General features: G+C 49.5%; 1 protein-coding gene across 1 annotated transcript in view; it reads left to right on the top strand.

Moving 5' to 3' along the window:
- The first annotated feature begins 6,345 nt into the window (after positions 1–6,345).
- HERC2 (HECT and RLD domain containing E3 ubiquitin protein ligase 2) overlaps positions 6,346–20,829 on the top strand; it is a 110,604-nt gene continuing 96,120 nt past the window's right edge. The window contains 2 exon segments of the mRNA XM_049782721.1: positions 6,346–6,418; positions 8,629–8,723. Of these exon segments, the coding sequence (XP_049638678.1) occupies positions 8,652–8,723 (72 nt within the window). The 5' untranslated portion in view covers positions 6,346–6,418; positions 8,629–8,651.

Here is a 20,829-nt window from a genome sequence, read left to right as displayed (position 1 = left end):
CTAAGGGTAGGGGGCACAGGTGATGGGGAGGAGTGCAGGGAAAAGGGGGTGTAAGGGGTGATGGGGTGCTTTTGGGGAAGGAGCAGTTGTGGCATGAGAGTGGTGTCTGTGATGGGGAAAAAATCTAGGATGTGGGGTGTAGGGTGTCACCATCAGCACCCCAGACTTAGCAGCAGGTCTAGGGCCCCTGGGGACAACGTCTGGGTTCAGAGATAAAGAGAGACTGGGGAAGGGTGCAGGGGAAAAGGGGTGCAGGGATGACGGGGATCCTGGTTTTTTATAGGGGGAACAGCTGTTGTATGGGAGTGGTGTCTGTGGTGGGGAAAAAAATCTAGGATGTGGGGTGTAGGGTGTCACCATCAGCACCCCAGACTTAGCAGCAGGTCTAGGGCCCCTGGGGAACACCGTCTGGGTTCAGAGATAAAGAGAGAATGGGGAGGGAGTGGGGTTGGAGGGGTCAGCTGGTTAACTTGCATCTCAGATAAGGTGTTTTTTTGTTTGTTTGTTTGTTTGTTTGGGGGCTACTCCCTGAGACTCTCAGGGGTCACTCTGTGCTGGGGAATCACTCCTGGTAGGCTCTGGTGGGGGTACCCTATGGGATGCTGGGGTTTGAAGTTGCATTAAGTGCTCTCCAGGCAAATGCCATCCTGCTTTGCTATCGCTCAGGCAGGCCCCCAACATCTGGGATGTTTTAGGTGAACATTGCACTGGAATTTTGGGCCACTACACAGACCTCTCAGTGCTGAAGCACCCCAAATGTCTAGTGGGGTTCAAAGAGATCCAGAGCCTAATGCAACCCCTTAAAGTGCAAACACTGGGGTAAAGAAGACTCCCAACATGGCCCCATTGGGGTGAAATCTCCCACTGCCCCTGCAGGGAGGTGCGGAGTCCCTTTCTAAGTTCCTTGTTTCTTATTTTGGATGTAATTTGTACCTCAGAAAGCCGCCAAGGCAGGATCTGATTATTGAAGGGTTTCTTCATTCCAGGCCCCAGCCAGATTGTTTCCCTTTATTTCCCCATCTGTACCTCCACTTACTTATTTTCTTTTTTTGTTTGTTTGTTTTTTGATTTTTGGGCCACACCTGGCGGTGCTCAGGGGTTACTCCTGGCTGTGTGCTCAGAAATAGCTCCTGGCAGGCACGGGGGACCCTATGGGACACCGGGATTCGAACCAACCACCTTTGGTCCTGGATCGGCTGCTTGCAAGGCAAACACCACTGTGCTATCTCTCCGGGCCCCCACTTATTTATTTTCAATAAATAATAACACATGCACTTTCACCTTATTTCATGCGCCCTCATCAATTTGCTACTGCTGACCTAAGTAAAGAGGTAAATGGAGGTTACTTTAATCTTGTCCGAGGGAGTTTATTTGGTAGTATAGGAGGAGTGAGAATTTGGGACCTTAGCATGCTACAAGGAAGTTCATTGAGGTTTGGGCACACACATTTTAGAAAATCTGAGACGATCAATCACTGCAGTAGGAAGTGGTAGCTTCATATTTCATTACATAAACTGCTTTGTAAGGAAACACCCTTGAACCTTGCTCCTGAATGCTCCTGGCTTTAATCACTATCAGCGTTTGGGTTGATTTGGTTTGTGTCCTATGTGGGACCAGTTCACTATGACTGTTTGTTGAACTTTAGTTTACAAAGTGGTAATTTTCCATATTCTATAAACCATGAAGAAAGGGCCTCAGTCTTTCTGTGGCCAGAAGTGCTTTACTTTGGTTTTCTGAAGGGCAGATAAATGAGGCCTTCCCATTTATAACCCGCCTTCCATTTTATTTTATTTTTTCCACCTTCCATTTTATTATTATTATTTTATTTTATTTTATTTTTGTTTTTTGGGCCACACCCAGCGATGCTCAGGGGTTACTCCTGGCTATCTGCTCAGAAATAGTTCCTGGCAGGCACAGGGGACCATATGGGACGCTGGGATTCGAACCAACCACCTTAGGTCTTGGATCTTCTGCTTTGTAAGGCAAACACCGCTGTGATAGCATAGCAGTGTTTGCCTTGCAACCTTCCATTTTATTTATTATTATTATTATTATTTTTTTTTGTTTGTTTGTTTGTTTTTGGGCCACACCCGGCGGTGATCAGGGGTTACTCCTGGCTATCTGCTCAGAAATAGCTCCTGGCAGGCACAGGGGACCATATGGGATGCCGGGATTGAAACCAACCATCTTAGGTCCTGGGTCGGCTGCTTGCAAGGCAAATGCCGCTGTGCTATCCCTTCGGCCCCAACAACCTTCCATTTTAGATTAAAATTTTTGTTTGGTTTGGGGCCACACTCAGTGGCTCAGGGCTCAATTCTGGCTCTGCACTCAGGAATTATTCCTGGTAGGTTCAGGGGACCATGTGGGATGCCAGGAATCAAACCTGGGTCAGCTGCCTGCAAGGCAAACACTGTACCCACTGTGCTATTGTTCTGGCCCCTCCAGTTGAAATTCTTTTTGGGGGACATAATGATGCTGATTTCAGTGTGTAAAGTTCCTGCCTTGCAGGCAGCTGACCCAAGTTGTGGAGGTGAGTAGTGGAGAAGAGGGAAGAAGAGGGAGAGAAGAAGAGAGACAGAGGAGAAAGAAAAAAATGTTGGGACCTACGGGTTGTTATACAGGATGAGGAAGCAGGCTCAGTGGACACAGAAACAAGATATGAAAAGAACACCTCTAAGATGTTAACTGTTTCATCTCAGCCCAACGTCCTTGGTATGAGAAAAACAGATCCACAGAAAGAGCCACAAGAATGTTTATCCCAAACTGCTGAGGCCTAAAGTTATGTAGTAGCTTAGCTTAGATTTGTTTGTTTTTTTGGGGAGCCACTCTCAGTAGTACTTACAGGTTACTCCTGATTCTGCACTCAGGGATCACTTTTGGCTGTGCTAAGGGGACCATATGGGGTGCTGGGGATTAAAAGCCCAAGTTAACCAAGTGCAAGACAAACTCCCTACCTGGCTGTGCTGTCACTCCCACACCAGAATCATTCTTATAATAGTTCTGTGAAGCCTCACCCCCCACCCTTTCTCCCTAGGTAACTTGACCTTACCTGCAAGACCCTGCCCATTCCTGGGAGGGGTCTTGGAAAAGGTAGATAAGGTCTTTGACCCAGGGGATTAGGCTCTCTGCTCCTTTTGGTCTTTGGCCAGCATGGAGGTCAAAGGGAAGATGGCTGAAAGGAGTTAAGATGCAGGGCTAGCGAAGAATGGCTGTGCTTGAAAGGTTATGATATAGGCCACACACATGTGGTGGATAGGGCATGAATAAAGATGATACTTCCTGATGCCTGTCTCTGAATGAGTCTGATTTTGCCGTTCACCTAAACCTGGGACCCGCCAGCTGAATGGGGATTGTGGAGCCACGTGGCCTGGGGTGGCAGAGAAAAATCCCTCCACCTCCATCCATCACCATCCAGAACCATCGTTTATTATTTAATGCAACAGTTCTGGAGGACTAGAGCAATAGTACGATGGGTAGGACTCCTTAAGGCTGGTGGTCTGGGTTCAATTCCCACCCTGTACTCAGTACACTGATATTTTTTGTTTTTGTTTTCATTTTCACTTGTTTGGGCACCTCTATTATTATCTCTCTTTTTGGTACATATTTTTGCTCTTCTTTCTCAGTTATTTATTTATTTATTTATTTATTTTTTGGGTCACAACTGGCAGTGCGCAGGGGTTCCTCCTGGCTCTCTGCTCAGAAATCGCTCCTGGCAGGTTCGGGGGACCATATGGGATGCCGGGATTTGAACCACCGTCCTTCTGCATAGAAAGCAAACGCCTTACCTCCATGCTATCTCTCCAGTCCCTCTCAAGTTTCTTAAAGTAGAAGCTCAGGTTAATTTTGTTGTTGTTGTTGTTTTTCTGTTTTGGGGCCACACCCATTGATACTCTTGACTATACTCCTGGCAGGCCTTGGATTATCATATGGGATGCTGTGGATTGAGCTCCTATAGGCTGCTTGCAAGAAAGAGAGAGCCCTACCTATCCTCTGTACTGTCTCAGGCCCAGATTTATTTTGGGGGGGGGCATGTCTGTCAATGTTCAGGTATCACTCCTGGTGGGCCTTGGGGGACCATCTGGAATACCAGAAACTGAACCCTTGTTGGCCCTGTGCAAGGTAGGTGACCTATGTACTACTGCCCTAGCCCTCAGACTGATTTTTAGACCCATCTTCTATCCTAAGATAAAAAGCGAATGGTGGGGTCAAGAGATAGCATGCAGGGGCCGGGCGGTGGCGCTGGAGGTAAGGTGCCTGCCTTTCCTGCTCTAGCCTAGGACGGACCGCGGTTTGATCCCCCGGCGTCCCATATGGTCCCCCAAGAAGCCAGGAGCGACTTCTGAGCGCATAGCCAGGAGTAACCCCTGAGCGTCACAGGGTGTGGCCCAAAAACCAAAAACCAAAAAAAAAAAAAAAAAAAAAAAAAAAAGAGATAGCATGCAGGTGTTTGCCTTGCATGCAGAAGGACGGTGGTTCTAATCCTGGCATCTCATCTGGTCCCCAATCCTACCAGGAGTGATTTCTGAGCATAGAGCCAGGAGGAACCCCTGAGTGCTGCTGGGTGTGACCCCCAAAAGAAAACAAAACAAAAAAGTGAATGCTGTACATTTCACTAATCACTCTAGGCATACCCTGCAAATTTTGAGGCTGTGTTTTATTTTCAGTCAATTAAAAATACTCTCGTTTCTTTTACAACTCATTTGACCCACGGATGATTTACAAGACTGTTCATTTCTAAGCATTTGCATATTGCGTTCATATACTGTATTCGTATATTGTCCTGGTAAACTAATTCTATTAGGATCGGCGATCAAAATCTTTATAACCCCAGACATTTTGCTTTTTTATTTATGAATTTATTTACTTTAAAGAAAATGCGTCACACAGCTGACATAACTGATCATAAGACATTTATTATGTCGTCTTCTAATCATTACACTTACAATTGCCATTCATAATCCTAATTATATTGTCATCCACTTATAATTACAGTCAAGACAAGGGAAAGCAAATAGAAAGAAAAACTAAAAAACAAAATGGAAGAGAAGAAAAGAAAGGAAGAAGAGGAAGCTCAGTAGTCCAGTATGTTTGTGGAAATTATTGTATGTCCAATAAAGTCATTAATCCGGGGGGGGGTGTATTCTGTTTATGACTGAAACCCAACTACGAACATGCTTGTAATCATGGTGCTTACATAAAGATTTATATTAAAAAATAAATATATTAAATTTTAATAAATGATAAAATAATATGATAAAATAAACACATTATAATAATTACATATTATATCAAATAAATATATTAAAAATAAAGTCGTTAATACAATAGCAGGTCTAGTAAAAGCTCTTTTGATTTTAAGATAAGAGATTTAAAAAATACAATAAAAAACCTGTGTTTGGTGGGCCTATGCAAACAACAATTGCCACTCTAACACCGTTTTTACTGTGCTCCTTTGACTCTAATCCTTAAAAAAAAACCCACTTAAAATTTGAGGTTAACTTAAGCTAATATGCATGTACATGGAAATATAAAAAATACTATGCCTCTAATGTTTAAGGAGTTACGTAAGTTTTATGGCTTTAGATTGCCTTGTGTGCTGTTAAGAAATATTATAATGTGTTACAATCTGGGGACTTGAGGGACAAAGTAATTGTACATGGATTCTGTTTTATTTATCTTAATGTTCTTTGGCTGAAAGTTCAAAGTTAAGATATCAGCAAGGGGACTTCTTCTGAGAATTATGTTATGGGTGATTGTCCTTCCACTGTAACTTTACCTTGTCCTCTTTCTTTGCATCTTTTGTTCTCATAATTCAAAATAAAAAAATTAAAAAAAAATTGTGTGTATGGCAGTAGATGTGGCTTGCATAGGCCCAGCAAAGACTTGGGGGGAAGATAGAACCCCAGACATCTAAGATCTAAATCTAAGATCAGAGCAAGCAACTTTAGTATTCCCTGCAAGTTCCAACATCTCCTCCACCGTTCCAGTTCAGGGAACCAACTCCAACATCCCAGAGACAGCAGGCCCCATAGTATCGCTCCTTGCAAAAAAAATTCTGCAAAAATTAGGCCTAGGAGTAGGGACCAAGGCCAGCGCGCATGCGTGGGCCCGTGCATACGTACGTGCGTGCGTGCGACGGAATTCCCGCCTCCGGACGCTCGCGATTGGCCATCCATCCCGGAAGCAGCTGAGCGCGAGTGAAGGAAGCGCTAGGGTCGGGAGGCGGGGCGAGGGAAATCTCTCTCTCCATTGGCTGGAGCGGCGGCAAAGCCGCGCCGTGATTGGCTGGACGGAGGCCCGCGCGGTCCCGCCCTCCCGCGAGGGGCGCCGGGATTACGGGCAAGGCCGAGCCAGCGGCGGCGGCGGCGGCGGCTGAGCCTGAGCCCCGGAGCCGCCCGCGCCCGCGCCCGCGCGTCAGGTGCTGTGTGTGTTTGCGGGGGGCGGGCGCGGGGGTCCCCGGGGCGCGGTTCGGGCTCGTTTATCCTCCACCCCGCACGCCCCGGGACGTGCCTGTCGGGGACCCGGGCCGCGCAGCGGGCCTCCCGCCCCCGCCCCGCCCGGCTCCCGCTGATGGGTGCTTTGCTTGCAGGTCGGGCTGCACCCGGCAGACCTCACCCGCACCCCTCGGTGCATTGGGGCGCCCCTCTCTGGCCGGCCGCTGATGCCCTCGAGGGCTCGCCCGGCTGGAGGGGCAGAGGGGGGCCCTGCCTCCCCGCACCTCCATGAGCATGGGCCCCTCTCTCATGGCACCCCCTTTATGCACCTGCCCCACGCACGGGCCTCGCCTCTCCCTCTGCACGCCCTGTACCCCATGCATGGTCCCCCCTTCCCGCACCTGGCTTGCAGAAGGGGCTCCCCGCACCTGAGCTATGTGCATGGGCCTCTCCATTCACCTGCCTTGCAGAAGGGACTCCCCGCACCTGAGCTGAGGATGGCCCTCTCCCTCTGCACCCCCTTCACCCCATGCATGATCCCCCCTTCCCGCACCGGCCTTGCAGAAGGGGCTCCTCGCACCTGAGCTATGTATGGATGGGCCTCTCCATGCACCCCATGCACCTGCCTTGCAGAAGAGGCTCCCCGCACCTGAGCTGAGGATGGGCCTCTCCCTCTGCACCCCCTGCACCCCATGCATGGTCCCCCCTTCCCGCACCTGCCTTGCAGAAGGGGCTCCCCGCACCTGCGCTGCGGATGGGTCTCCCTGCAACATGCTCCATGCACCCCATGCATGGTCTCCCCCGCTCCCTGCACCTGCCTTGCAGAAGGGACTCCCCACACCTGAGCTGAGGATGACCCTCTCCCTCTGCACCCCCGGCACCCCTTGCATGGTTCCCCCTTCCCGCACCTGCCTTGCAGAAGGGGCTCCCCGCACCTGAGCTATGTATGGATGGGCCTCTCCATGCACCCCATGCACCTGCCTTGCAGAAGGGGCTCCCCGCACCTGAGCTGAGGATAGGCCTCTCTCTCTCCATGCACCCCATGTTCACTCCCCGCACCTGCTCTGCCGATGGCCCTCTCCCTCTGCACCCCCTGCACACCATGCATGGCCCCCCTCCCGCACCTGCTCTGCAGAAGGGGCTCTCCACACCTGCCCTGTGGATGGGCCTCTCCCTGTATTCCATACACGCCATGCATGCCCCCCTCCCGCATCTGCCTTGCAGAAGGGGCTCCCCCACACCTGAGCTGCGGATGGGCCTCTCCCTGCACCCCTTTTTATGCACCCCCATGTACCCCATGCACGCTCCCCACACCTGAGCTGTGGATGGGCCTCTCCATGCACTCCGTGCATCCCAGGCGCCCCGTGCAGGGTCCCTGCACTTGCCTTGCAGAAGGGCCTCCCCATATGTTCCTTGCGGATGGGCCTCTCCCTATGCTCCATGCACTCCATATACCACATGTAGGGTCCCCACACCTGTGTTGCAGAAGGGGCTCCCTGCACCTGCCCTATAGATAGACTTCTCCCCTGCATTCCATGCACCCCATGCACGCTCCCCGCACTGTGCTGTATTTATGCAACCCATGTACTCCATGCACCTCACTGTACCTGCACTGTAGAACGAGTCCCCCCCACTCCCAGAGCGCCTCCCTATGCTCCCCAAAGTGCACTCCCCACATCTGCTCGCCATGCACACTCCCCTCACATGTTCCCCATGCACATTCCTCTCCTCACTCCCTCCTCACCTGCTCTGCAGAAGACCCTCCTTCCTTCAGTGCGCTGGGCACCTGTTTCCCATGCACCCTCCCCGCATCAGCACTGTAGAAGGGCCTCTCTGTGCTCCCCCATTCCTGTACTCTCTTATGTGTGCTCCCTGTACATCCTCTTCTCACTTGCGCTGCAGCGGGCCTCTCCATGCTTCCCCACCCATGTGCTCCCCTCTCCATCCATGCTCCCTCATACATGCTTTCCTCAGTCACTGCAGAAGCACCTCTCGTGCTCCCCTACCCATGTGTGCCCCCCATACACAGTCTCTTTACCTGCACCGCAGAAAAGCTTCCCTGGTCTCCTAGAGCCCACTTGCTACCCCTCAACCTGGTTGTGCCCCTTATCCCCACTCCGCGCATCTTCCACCCATGAAGTAAGTGGGTAACAACTCCGGGCCTTGGACGTGGCTTTTGCACCCGCAGGTTCAGAGCGGGAGCTCGGCCCAGGGAAGATGCCCTCCGAGTCTTTCTATCTGGCTGCGCAAGCCCGACTCGACTCCAAATGGCTGAAGACGGACATCCAGGTGGGTCTGGGCCTTACTGGGGCGACCGACATGTTGTGGGGTCTTTGGCCAAGTGTGGACGGTATCCCGCGATGCATGGAGTAGCAGCCTGCCTTCCCCGCAGCCAGGAACTTTCTGTGACATGTGTTTGCTTGTAGCACGCTCCGTGCTTTTGAATCCCCGCTGTTTGTGGGTACAGGATGCATCAAGCTCTATAGTTTTCCCCCACTTTTCCCAGAGAGGTCCGTGAGCATAGTGAGTGATTGTTTCTGTGGTGTTCTGCTACCTTGTCTTCGTTCCTGCAGAAGCTGACATGCGTGTGGGAAGATGTGTTTGTTTGTCTTGTGGAGCTGAATTTCATTTCGGCTTGTAACAGTCTTTTGGAGAGAGCTCAGATGTTCTGTACAACATAGGGAAGCGATGTTGACCTTAGGGACCAATGTTTTCGATTTTTTTTTATGGTAATTGCAAGTTAGGCCTGGTCTCAGCAGAGAATAATAGTAGTGACATTTCTCTGGACTAGTATGGTTTTGTTTTTGTTTTGGGGTCATACCCTGCCATGCTCAGGAGTTACTCTTGGCTCTGAACTCAGGAATCACTCCTGGTGGTGCTCGGGGACTAGATGGGATTCTGGGGATCAAACCCTTGTCAGCTCTGTGCAAGGTGAAAAGCTCTACTTCTACTTGCTGGTCTGTCGCTCCCATTTCTAGTTTACTTTTTTTTTTTTTTTTTGGTCACACCCGGCAGTGCTCAGGGGTTACTCCTGGCTGTCTGCTCAGAAATAGCTCCTGGCAGGCACGGGGGACCCTATGGGACACCGGGATTCGAACCAACCACCTTTGGTCCTGGATTGGCTGCTTGCAAGGCAAACGCCGCTGTGCTATCTCTCCGGGCCCCATTTCTAGTTTTCTATTTTTGTCTGCAAATGAATTTGAGAATGACTTGTCTTTGAAAGAGGCATAGCTTTATTACATCTTAACTCCCCATCCCCATAACAATAGTTTAAAAAATCCAAAGTTTAGAGATTGAAGAGCTGGTAAGGTGCTTGCCTTGCATGCAGCCAATCTGGGTTACATCCCTAGCACCCCGGCGAGCCCCCTGAACTCACTGGGAGTAATTCCTGAGCATTGATGGATGTGGCCCAACCCCTAAACCCAAAGTTTAAAAGATGCTAATTTTTACAGATTTGCAGCGCTAGTTAATAAGTTAAAACATGGACTATTTAGAAACATTCCAAAAAGCTATAACCTATAGAACAAGTTTAGTTTTCTTTTTGGGGGGAGCCCTCATCTGGTGGCGCTCAGGGGTTACTCTTGGCTCTGCACTCAGAAATCATTCTAGCAGGCTTCTGGGACCATATGGGATGTTGAGGATTGAACCTGAGTCGGCCACTTGCAAGGCAAACGCCCTACCCACTGTGCTATTGCTCCGGCTCCAAATTTAGTTTCCTTTATAATGGCCTCAAATTTAGTTTCTTTACAAGTTTATCAGGTATGCCAAAATCTGTTCAGTTTTATACTGAGCTACTAAAACAAACTGCACTTGTATTGTTCACATTTCTTTTCCTTCTTTTTTTTTTTTTTTGAAAGTTTTGGGCTACACCCAGTAGTGCTCCAGGATCACTTCTGTTTGGAGGGGGTGGAATATAGTTGGCTCTTAGGATTGAACCCAAGGTAACGTCCTCACCTGTTATTCTCTCTGCTGCCCAAAGATTTTACATTCTTTTTGCTTGTTTGTTTCGGGACCACACCCCTCGATGCTGGGGTTATTCTTGGCTCTGCCGTTGGATCATTACTGGCAGTGTGCAGGAATTGGATGCCAGGGGTTGATTGAACCTGGGATGTCTGCATGCAAGGCAAATGCCATTCCTGCTGTGTTGTCCCTCTCAGACCTGCATTCTTTTTTTTTATTTATTTTATTTTAATAATATATTTAAGTACTATGATTATAAACATGTTTGTAGTTGGGTTTCAGTTATAAAAAAAGAACTAGTGCTTCCTTCTGACCACTGATATATCCATCTCCCTTCTCCCTCACCCCCCTGCTTTTTTTTTAAATTTTATTTGTTTATTTATTTTTGGTTTTTGGGCCACACCCAGTGATGCTCTGGGGTTACTCCTGGCTATGCACTCAGAAATCACTCCTGGCTTGGGGGACCATGTGGGATGCTGGGGGATCAAACTGTGGCGCGTGTGAGGCAGATGCCTTACCACTTGCGCCACCATTCCGCGCCCCCCCCCACTTTTTTTTTTTAAATAAATATATTTTTGTTCATTCTTGGGTTTAGGCCACACCTGGCGGTGCTCAGGGGTAACTCCTCCTGCATCTCTGTTCAGTAATCACTCACTCCTGGCAGGCTCAAGAACCATATCGGATACTGGGGATCAAACCTGGTCAACCTGTGCAAGCAAATGCCCTTCCCTCTGTTCTATCGCTTCAGCCCCTTTTTAGTAGACTCAATTGAATCACCATGAGCTGCACAGTTCCAAAATTGTTCAGGATGGAGTTTCAGTCATAGCGTGTCCAACACCCATCTCTGCATCAGGCATTGATTTTGTATTCCAAGCAACAGTGACCTGAGCACCCAGGCATAAGCAGAGGATGCTTTTCTTCTGCCTCCTCCTCTTCCTCCTCCTCTCTCTCCAATGGCTCCTTTGTCCTTGGACCACTGGCCAAAAGTGAGCCTTAGATAACTTCTTTTTTATGGGGACCAGAGTGATAGCACAACAGTAGAGTGTTTGCCTTGCATGTTGGCGACCTGAGACAGACCTGGGTTCGCTCCCCAGCATTCCATATGGCCCCCTGAACCTGCCAGGAGTGATTTCTGAGCACGGAGCGAGGAGAAACTCTTAAGCACCACTGGGAGTGGCCCCAAAACAAAAAAATCCAAGCAAAAAAGTGATGACTGCTTTTCGAGCTCCTTATTGCCATCCAAATGGTGGTGTGGTGTGGGTGTGGGTGTGGGTGTGTATGGGTGTGTGTGTTCCCATCCATGAGGTCAAGCGTTTCAAGTGTTTCTCTTCCTGAAGTCTGGTTCTGTAATGTGGTTTCTGGTAGCCTGCTGGAATCAAGAGTCATGTTGTCAGTAGGCTGTCAGAGCTGCTGCTTTTTATTTTTTTCTTCGGCTTTGGGGGTATACCTGGAGGTGCTCAGAGGTTACTCCTGGCTCTGCACTCAGAAATCACTTCTTGGGGATGGGGAAAAAAAAAAGAAATTACTTCTGGCTGGCTCAGGGGACCATGTAGGATGCTGGGGATTGAACTCGGGTTGGCTGCATGCAAGGCAAATACCCTATCCCTAGCCTCTGTGCTATTGCTCTGTCCCCTGTCAGAGCTTCTTGAGTGAAGCACAAGTGTCCAGGACTGTGTTTTTCCTAAAATGCTGAGTTTGGGTAGGTCAGAAAGCCCAGGGGGTAGGTCTGTGTTATAGATCATGGGATTGTTTTTCCTGTCGTGAAGTTAGATATGACAGGCACAGACATAGTGGTCAGAGACACAGAACAGTGAGGAGGGCGCTTGCCTTGTGGGCTGCCGGCTTGGGTTTTATTGGTCCTCGAGAGCACTGCCAGGAGTGATCCCTGAGCACTGAGCAGGAAGAAGCCTTGAACCCTCCCAGGGTATGCTTTGCTCATTTTATTTTATTTTATTTTAGTTTTCGTTTTTTTGGGCCACACCCAGTGACATTTAGGGGTTACTCCTGGCTACGCGCTCAGAAATTGCTCCTGGCTTGGGTGACCATGTGGGACACCAGGGGATCGAACCACGGTCTGTCTTAGGCTAGTGCCGGCAAGGCAGACGCCTTACTGCTCCACACCACTGCTCCAGCCCCTATTTTATTTTATTTAAATTTTTGTTTTGGGCCACACCTGGCAGTGCTCAGGCATTGAGCTCTTCACGCAGAAATTACTCCTGGACGGCTTGGGGGACCATGTGAGATGTCGAGGATTGAACCCGAGTTGGCTGCATGCAAGGCCAATGTCCTCCCTGCTGTGCTCCAGTATCTTGTTCTTTTTTTTTGTTGTTGTAAATACAAGGGCATTTAATCTAGCATGCTGGGGTTCAGTATCTCCTAAGAAATGAGGACCCTGAGAATGGCTCATAGGCCATTTTTATTTATTTATTTATTTATTTATTTATTTATTTATTTATTTATTTATTTATTTATTTATTTGGTTTTTGGGCCATATTGGGCAGTACTCAGGGATTACTCCTGGTTCTGTGTTCAGAAATCACTTCTGGCAGGTCCTGGAACCATATAGGATGTAGGGGATCGAACCTAGGTTGGCCTGGGTCGGTCTTGTGCAAGGCAAATGCCTACTGCTGTGCTATTGCTCAGGCCTCCAGCCCTCTTGTTTGTTTGTTTGTTTGTTTGTTTTTTGGGTCATACCCGGCAGCGCTCAGGGGTTACTCCTGGCTCTATGCTCAGAAATCACTTCTGGCAGGCTCTGGGGAATTCTATGGGATGCTGGGATTTGAACCACATCCTTCTGCATGCAAGGCAAATGCCTTATCTCCATGCTATCTCTCCAGCCCCTCTTGGTTTGTTTTTGATAGTTGCTTTGATTTAGAGAGTCCTGTGTTTTTTTCTTGTGCTATCTTCATTGTTGCTTGCCTGATGATGAGGAGATAAGGAATGAGTACTTTCTTACTTCTAAGACCTTGTGATTGTACCAAACTGATTTTAAAAAAGGCAACAACTTAATTTTATGGGGCTGATAGTATAGTGGGAGGGAGCTTTCTTTGCACACAGCAGACCTGGGTTGGATCTCTGGCATCCCACATGGCCCTCTTCCCCCCAAGCCTTCTAGGAGTGATTCCTGAGTGCAAAGTCAGGAGGAATGGCCGAGCATTGCCAGGTGTGGCCCCCACATCGCACCTCTCCCCAAATTCCATTTCATTTTAAGCTCCTTGGTTTACTATGCTGCAAACAGCAGTGTTGATCGAATGGGTCTTTCCAGCACCATTCCTTCACTTCCCGAGTGCTCGCTTCCTGCCCCCAAAATCCCAAACCCCAGTTCTGTTTGTATGTTTGTTTTTATTGTTTTTGTTTTTGGGCCATACCCGGTGACCCTCTGGAGTTAATTACTCCTAGCTCTGCGCTCAGAAATCACTCCTGGCTTGGGGGACTATATGGGACGCCAGGGATAAAATCCAGGTCCATCCTGGGTCAGCTGGCAAATGCCCTACCGCTACACCAGCACTCCAGCCCCCCCTCCCCTTTTTTATTTATCATTTTCCCCTACTTCTGCTTTTGTGGCTTTGGAGCATTTGTTCTTTATTCCACGACTGTGTTTCTCTATGTCCCATATATGAGGGAGGGAGGTCATTCTTGTAGTTAAGTCTTCTCTTGTGCTTATTTATGAACCATCATTCTCTATTCCATCATCATCAGTACTTGGGCACTTAGGCTGTTTCCAGAGTTTGAACAGTGCTACCATAAACATAGGAACGCAAATGCCTTTTCTAAGTTCTGTTTCCTTGGGGTAGATGCCAAAAGTGGAATGCTGAGTTCGTCTTGGGTTCTGGGGAATGAATTGAGTTGGCCCCATGCAAGGCAAGATCTGTACCAGCTGCAGCTTCAAGAATTGTGTTTCCATTGGTGTTGTATTCTGTGTGATACTAGAAGTCAGACGCAAACCAGTAAAATGTGAATGAGTGCTGCCTTGGAGTATAGTATCTTTTTTTTTTTTTTTTTAGTTTTTTTTTTTTTGGGTCACACCCAGCGGTGCTCAGGGGTTACTCCTGGCTGTCTACTCAGAAATAGCTCCTGGCAGGCACGGGGGACCATATGGGACACCGGGATTCGAACCAACCACCTTTGGTCCTGGGTCAGCTGTTGCAAGGCAAACACCGCTGTGCTATCTCTCCGGGCCCTGTATAGTATCTTTTTTTGTTGTTTGTTTTGGGGCCACACCTAGTGGCGCTCAGGGTTACTCCTGGCAGTGCTAGGAAAACCATATGGGATGTAGGGGATTGAACCCAGGTCTGCTGAGTGCAAGGCAAACGCCCTCCCCACTGTGCTATCTCTCTGGCACCATTTTGATGTTTTCCTGTAATGTCTGCTGAGGCGATTCATAATTCTCTGGACGGGAAATTCAAGTCCATGAAGGAACCGGAGAAACATCAGTCCATGATCCTTAGAAGGGTCTTTATTCTTGGGTCATACTGGCTTGTCTGGTTACTGGTCTTGGTGTGGCTTTGGACAGGAGTCCGCAAAGGGCATTATTTTGCTCTTTGCCGGTCTCGCCTCTGCTCACAGGAGTTGCCTCCAGTTTCTATTTTGGGGTCTTTGAAATGGAACATGAAATTAGATATGTCTGAGGCAGTTCTTTTAGGTGGTGCTAGGAGATTTGGGCCACACCCAGTGAGGCTCAGAGGTTACCCCAGGCTCTGCACTCTGGACTCCTGGCAGTTTTCAGGGTACCAACTGATGCTGGGGATTGAACCTGGGTTGGAGACTTGCCTGATGCCCTATTGCTCTGACTTCAGTATTTGTCAATTCTTCAGAGATTTCTGTTCTGAAATAATGACACCCACGAAGTTACAGGAACGGTGTGGAGAAATTGCTGTTGACCCTTTGCTGTGTCTGTGGCTGATGAGATGGGGCATTGGTTCTAGACCAGAAAATTGGCACAGTGCTCTGGCACCAGTAAAGTGTGTCATGAGGTGCAACTGTCTCGTTCATCCCGACTTTAGGTCTGGGCTTGTTTGGGTCCCAGAGAGATAAGACAGCGGAGGAGGTGCTTGTCTTGCGCATAGCGAATCTGGGTTCAATTCCCAACATTGCGTAGAGTCTCCTGAGCCCTGCCACGAGTGACCCTTGAGCACAGACCTAGGGGTAAGCCCTGAGCAGTGCCGGGAGTGATCCTTGGGCACAGAGCTAGGAGTGAACCCCAAATACTGCCCTGTCTGGACCCCAAATCTAAACTCAAAGATTGTGCCTGCTCCCTCAGCACCCAGGGCCCTCTCGTGTCCTCTTGGTCACTCTGTTGTCACACTCCTCTCCCCTGCCGCTGACTTGGCAGTCCTGGCCTGGTCACTGTATGAGTGTGTCACTTCAGGAGTGTCATCAGCTCTCTGACTTTTTTTTTTTTTTTTTTTTTTTGGTTTTTGGGCCACACCCTGTGACGCTCAGGGGTTACTCCTGGCTATGCGCTCAGAAGTTGCTCCTGGCTTCTTGGGGGACCATATGGGACGCCGGGGGATCGAACCGCGGTCCGTCCTAGGCTAGCGCAGGCAAGGCAGGCACCTTACCTCCAGCGCCACCGCCCGGCCCCAGCTCTCTGACCTTTTAAGGTTGGTTCTGTCCACTTGGCTTCATGCCCTGGAAATCTGGCCACGATCTAACTTGGAGAAGGCAGCAAGTGTATCCTCTTGTCATCAGTTTAAACTGATCACCATGGGGATGAGGCCATGGTCAAACTCTCCTCGTCTGCAGCCAACTCAGGTTTCAGCTGGACCTGCATATGGTCTTCCAGGCACTGTTGGGTGTGGCTCAAACCTTTCCCTTTCAAAAAAGAAAAGGTGATTTCACGTAGGGACCAGGAATGTCTGCTTTGTAGCACTGTCCTCAGCACTGTACTGCCTTTATTTTTTTAAACTTGATTGATTGATTGGTTTTTGGGTCACACCCAGCTGCACTCAGGGGTTACCCGTGGCTCTGCACTCAGAAATCGCCCCTGGCAGGCTCAGGGGACCACATGGGATGCCGAGAATTGAACCAGGTTCTGTTGGCTGCATGTGAGGCAAATGCCCCACTGCTGCTGTGCTATCTTTCGGACCCCAAAACTTTGTATTTCTTTTTTTGTCTTTGTTTTTTTTGTTTTGTTTTGTTTTGTTTTTGGGTCACACCCAGCAGCACTCAGTGGTTCCTCCTGGCTCTACGCTCAGATATTGCTCCTGATAGGCTCGGGGAACCATATGGGATGCCGGGATTCGAACCATGACCTTCTGCATGCAAGGCAAATGCCTTACCTTCATGCTATCTCTCCGGCTCTTTTTCTCTCTTTTGGGCCACACCCACTGCACCATCTTTGAGCACTGTTCAGAGTGCCCCCTGAGTACTGCGCCAGGAGTAGTTTAGTTTGTAAGCATCGCTGAGTGTGCCTGGCCCCCTATAAGTGAGATTTAAAAAAAAACAAAAAACTATCCAGGAAGCTACTTTCTATTTAGAAATGTTAGTGGGAGACGGGGCTGGAGAGATAGCATGGAGTTAAGGCGTTTGCCTTGCATGCGAAAGGTTGGTGGTTCGAATCCTGGCATCCCATATGGTCCCCTGAGCCTGCCAGGAGCAACTTCTGAGCATAGAGCCAGGAGTAACCCCTGAGCGCTGCCAGGTGTGATTCAAAAACTAAAAAAACTAAAAAAAAATATAAAAAGAAGTGTTAGTGGGAGTGTAAGGTGGTCCAGTGGCTCAAGGACCTGTCTCAGAGCCATAAGGCCTGGGGTTGGATCCTGAGTGTTGCCCACATTTCCTGAGCTTAGGCCCTGGCGCTCTGCTGTCTCTGTTCATCTCATTGCCTGGTGCCTCCATATGCCAGTGCCACAGCCCCGCCTGGTGCCTCCCCTTAGCCTGGTGGCAGTAGTGGCTCCGGAGGGAAGGGAAATAAATATGGGGAAGTCTCAGCATTTCCAGCTGGGAGGAGAGATCTCGAACCTGAGTGTTGTTTGTGCACTGGGCCCCGTGGTACTGGGGGGCCCAGCAGTCCTGGGTGCTTGCCCTGGATACACACAGTGTTTGGAGCGTCTCCCCAGCACAGGGATGGAAATACCATTATGGCTTGTCTTGACTTTGGAGCTTGGCAGGATGGGCAGCTGACATTGCTCACTTTTTTGTTTTGCTTTGTTTTGTTTTGTTTTCTTTAGTTTTGGGGCCACACCCAGAAGTGCTCAGGGGTTATTCCTGGCTCAGTGCTCAGGAGTCACTCTTGGTGGTGCTTGGGAGATCCTTTAGGATGCCGGAGATTGAACCCAGGCCAACTGCATGCAAGACAATTAATTGCCCTATCTGCTGTACTATCGCTCCAGCCCTAACACTGCTCTTTTTTATTTATTTATTTATTTATTTATTTATTATTTGTTTATTTATTTAATTTTGGGCCACACCCAGTGACATTCAGGGGTTCCTCCTGGCTCTGCATTCAGGAATCGCTCCTGGCTCGGGACCACATGGGACGTGGGGAATCGAACCAAGGTCCATCCCGGTTCAGCTCTGTGCAAGGCAAACGCCCTACTGCTACACTGTCGCTCCAGCCCCTCCGCTGCTCTTTTTGAGTTCACTTATTTGTCTTTGTACTTAGGTCAATTTTGTCAGGCGTTTGCACTTTCTGTCACCTGGCTCTTGGCCTGGCTAGGGAGTGGGGGTGGTGGGGGATGGACAGTGCTGGGCTTAACCTCCCCAGGCTCCAGCTCTCTGAGTCTTATTTTTAGGCCTTTGTGAGTCTTATTTTTAGGAACTGACTTTCAGTTTTGTTTCTTCAAGAAGGCCGATTGTTAATCGAGCCGGAAAGAGAGAGAATTTACTATGAGACATCAGCAGCCAGGCTTTATGTGGACGAGAACTGAATGGGAGAGCATGTGTGATGTGCTCAGGGGAGGAAGGTTGAGTCAGGGATTTCATGCTCGGCCCTGAGGCTTCCCTGCACGATGTAGCTCCACAGGGAGGTGCTGAGGAGAGGATGGAAGGGAAGGGGCACCGCACCACTCAGACACATCTCACCTGTATGATGATCTCTAGGAGAAAGCCCTGGGCATCACCGGGCATGGTCTCAAACAAACCAACCAACAAACGAAACCCCAACAGTGTCGTGGGAGTCTCATGCCCCAGTCCCAGGAGGAAAGGTTAGATAGATAAAACAGGTTCAAGAACTTCTACTACAGGCTCTCTGCCAGCAGGCAAAAGATGCCAGCAGGCAGACCAGGCAGGCTAGTTGTGGAACCGAAGCAGGCAGTTTCTCTAACCTGAGGTCTTTATTGGGAAGAGCAGGACCTCCCAGATGGGTGGAGAATGGGTAGGGGTAGGGGCCAGTCCAGAGGTTCTTTGTGGAGGCCAGAGTGGTAGTAGCACAGCAGTAGGATGTTTGCCTAGCATGCAACTGACCCAGGATTGGTCACTTCAATTCCTGGCATCCCATATGGTTCCCTGAGCCTGCCAGGAGCTACTTCTGATTGCAGAGCCAGGAGTAACCTCTGTTCACTGCTGGATGTGGCCCCAAAACCAAACCAAATAAACAAAAAGACAAAACTTAGAGCCTGAGCTCCCTGGCTGGTTTTCTGCTAGTACTTCCCAGGGCTGAGCTGGGAACAAACCTGATTACTGTCTGAGCCACTGGGAGGAGTCAGAGGGAGGAGGAGCCATGGGGCAAAGCTGCATCTGGAACTGCAGGATCTCAGACAAACACTCTGCTAGTTGTTGGCTTTTCCCACTTGTTCCAGAAACTCCTCAGGAACTGATCCAAATGGGCTTGTTCAGGGGCTGATGGTAACTTACGTTCCGACTGTGTTCAGAGATTACTCCAGGTTCTGTATGCAGGGCTGATTCCTGAATCTGTGCTTAGGGTGCACTACTGGCTGTGCTCAGGGATCACTCACTCCTGGTTCTGAGCTCAGGGATCACTCCTAGAGACGCTTGGGAAAACCTCAGGTGTGTTGGGGATGACTCCAGGTCGGTGGGCACCTTTTCTGCCCTTCTGCCTGGGCCCTGGATCATTGGTCTGAGATGGGCCCTGGCCCTGATTCTTAGTCCCGAGCAGCTGGCCTCACAGTGAATGGGTGATGGTCTCAGTTCTCAGGGGCCTTCACTTGCCGATGGTGCTGGAATCGAACCCACGTCTCCCCAGGGCCAGGCCTCCGCCCTTCCTCCAGCGGCGCCATCTTTGCTCTTGTCTCCCCTTGTCCCACTTCCGTTGCCTGGAGAGTTTGCCAAGGGCAGCTGCGCTCCCTCACATCCTCCTCCTGGGACACTGCTCGCTGTGTCATCTGTCATGGTGGGGACACCTTGGAGGAGTCCTGGACTTTATTCCCACAGCCCAGCCTTCCCCTTCGCTGTTCTTGTTGAATCGCTGATGTGTTTGGGCAGAGTCCCCGGCGGCCACCGCCCAAGTCTCCTGGACCTCACATAGCGCAGTGTGCCCTCCCACCCTGCCCCTTATCTTTCAGTGGCTTGTTTGGGGGGAATTTGGGTTCGTGTATGTGTGTGTATATGTGTGTGTGTGTGTGTATTTCTCTTTTTTGTATGAGGGATCTCAGTTGTCTGTGCTCAGGCCTCACTTCTGACAGTGCTCAGGGGACTCTTGGGGATGCTGGGGATAGGACCTGGGTCATTCCCATACAACTCAAGCGCTCTCCCTGCTGTCTTTTTTTTTTCTTTCTGGTCCTGGACATGTGATGGCTTTAAGGCTTTAGTGTCATTATTATTTTCAATAAGACCAGTGAGTGAAACTTTATTTTTATTTATTTATTTATTATTGTGAAACTTTTCTTTTTTTTTTTTTGGTGGGTCACACTCAGCAGTGCTCAGGGTTTACTCCTGAGAGTAAATCGCTCCCGGCAGGCTCGGGGATTTTAATGCCAGGATTTGAACCATGTCCTTCTGCATGCAAGGCAAATGCCCTAACTCCATCATATCTCACCAGGCCTATTTTTTTTTGTTTTGTTTTGTTTTGGTTTTTTGGGCCACACCTGTTTGATGCTCAGGGGTTACTCCTGGCTAAGCGCTCAGAAATTGCCCCTGGCTTGGGGGGGACAATATGGGATGCGCGGTTCTTCCTTGGCTAGTGCTTGCAAGGCAGACACCTTACCTCTAGCGCCACCTCGACAGCCCCACACTAGGCCTATTTGTAAAACTTTATTTAAAACAGTCTTTCTTTCTTGGCTGGGTGGTGGTGCTAGAGGTAAGGTGTCTGCCTTGCCTGCACTAGCTTGGACGGACCGCGGTTCGATCCCCCGGCGACCCATATGGTCCCCTAAGCCAGGAGCGACTTCTGAGCGCATAGCCAGGAGTAACCCCTGAGCATCAAACGGGTGTGGCCCCAAACCCCCCCCCAAAAAAAACAACAAAAAAACAGTCTTTCTTTCTTCAGTGTTTTTGGGCCACACCAACCGGCACTCAGGGGTTACTCCTGACTCTG

Source organism: Suncus etruscus, chromosome 11 (assembly GCF_024139225.1).
Source record: "Suncus etruscus isolate mSunEtr1 chromosome 11, mSunEtr1.pri.cur, whole genome shotgun sequence".
Taxonomy (NCBI): Eukaryota; Metazoa; Chordata; class Mammalia; order Eulipotyphla; family Soricidae; genus Suncus; species Suncus etruscus.
This window is presented reverse-complemented; position numbering and strand designations above follow the sequence as displayed.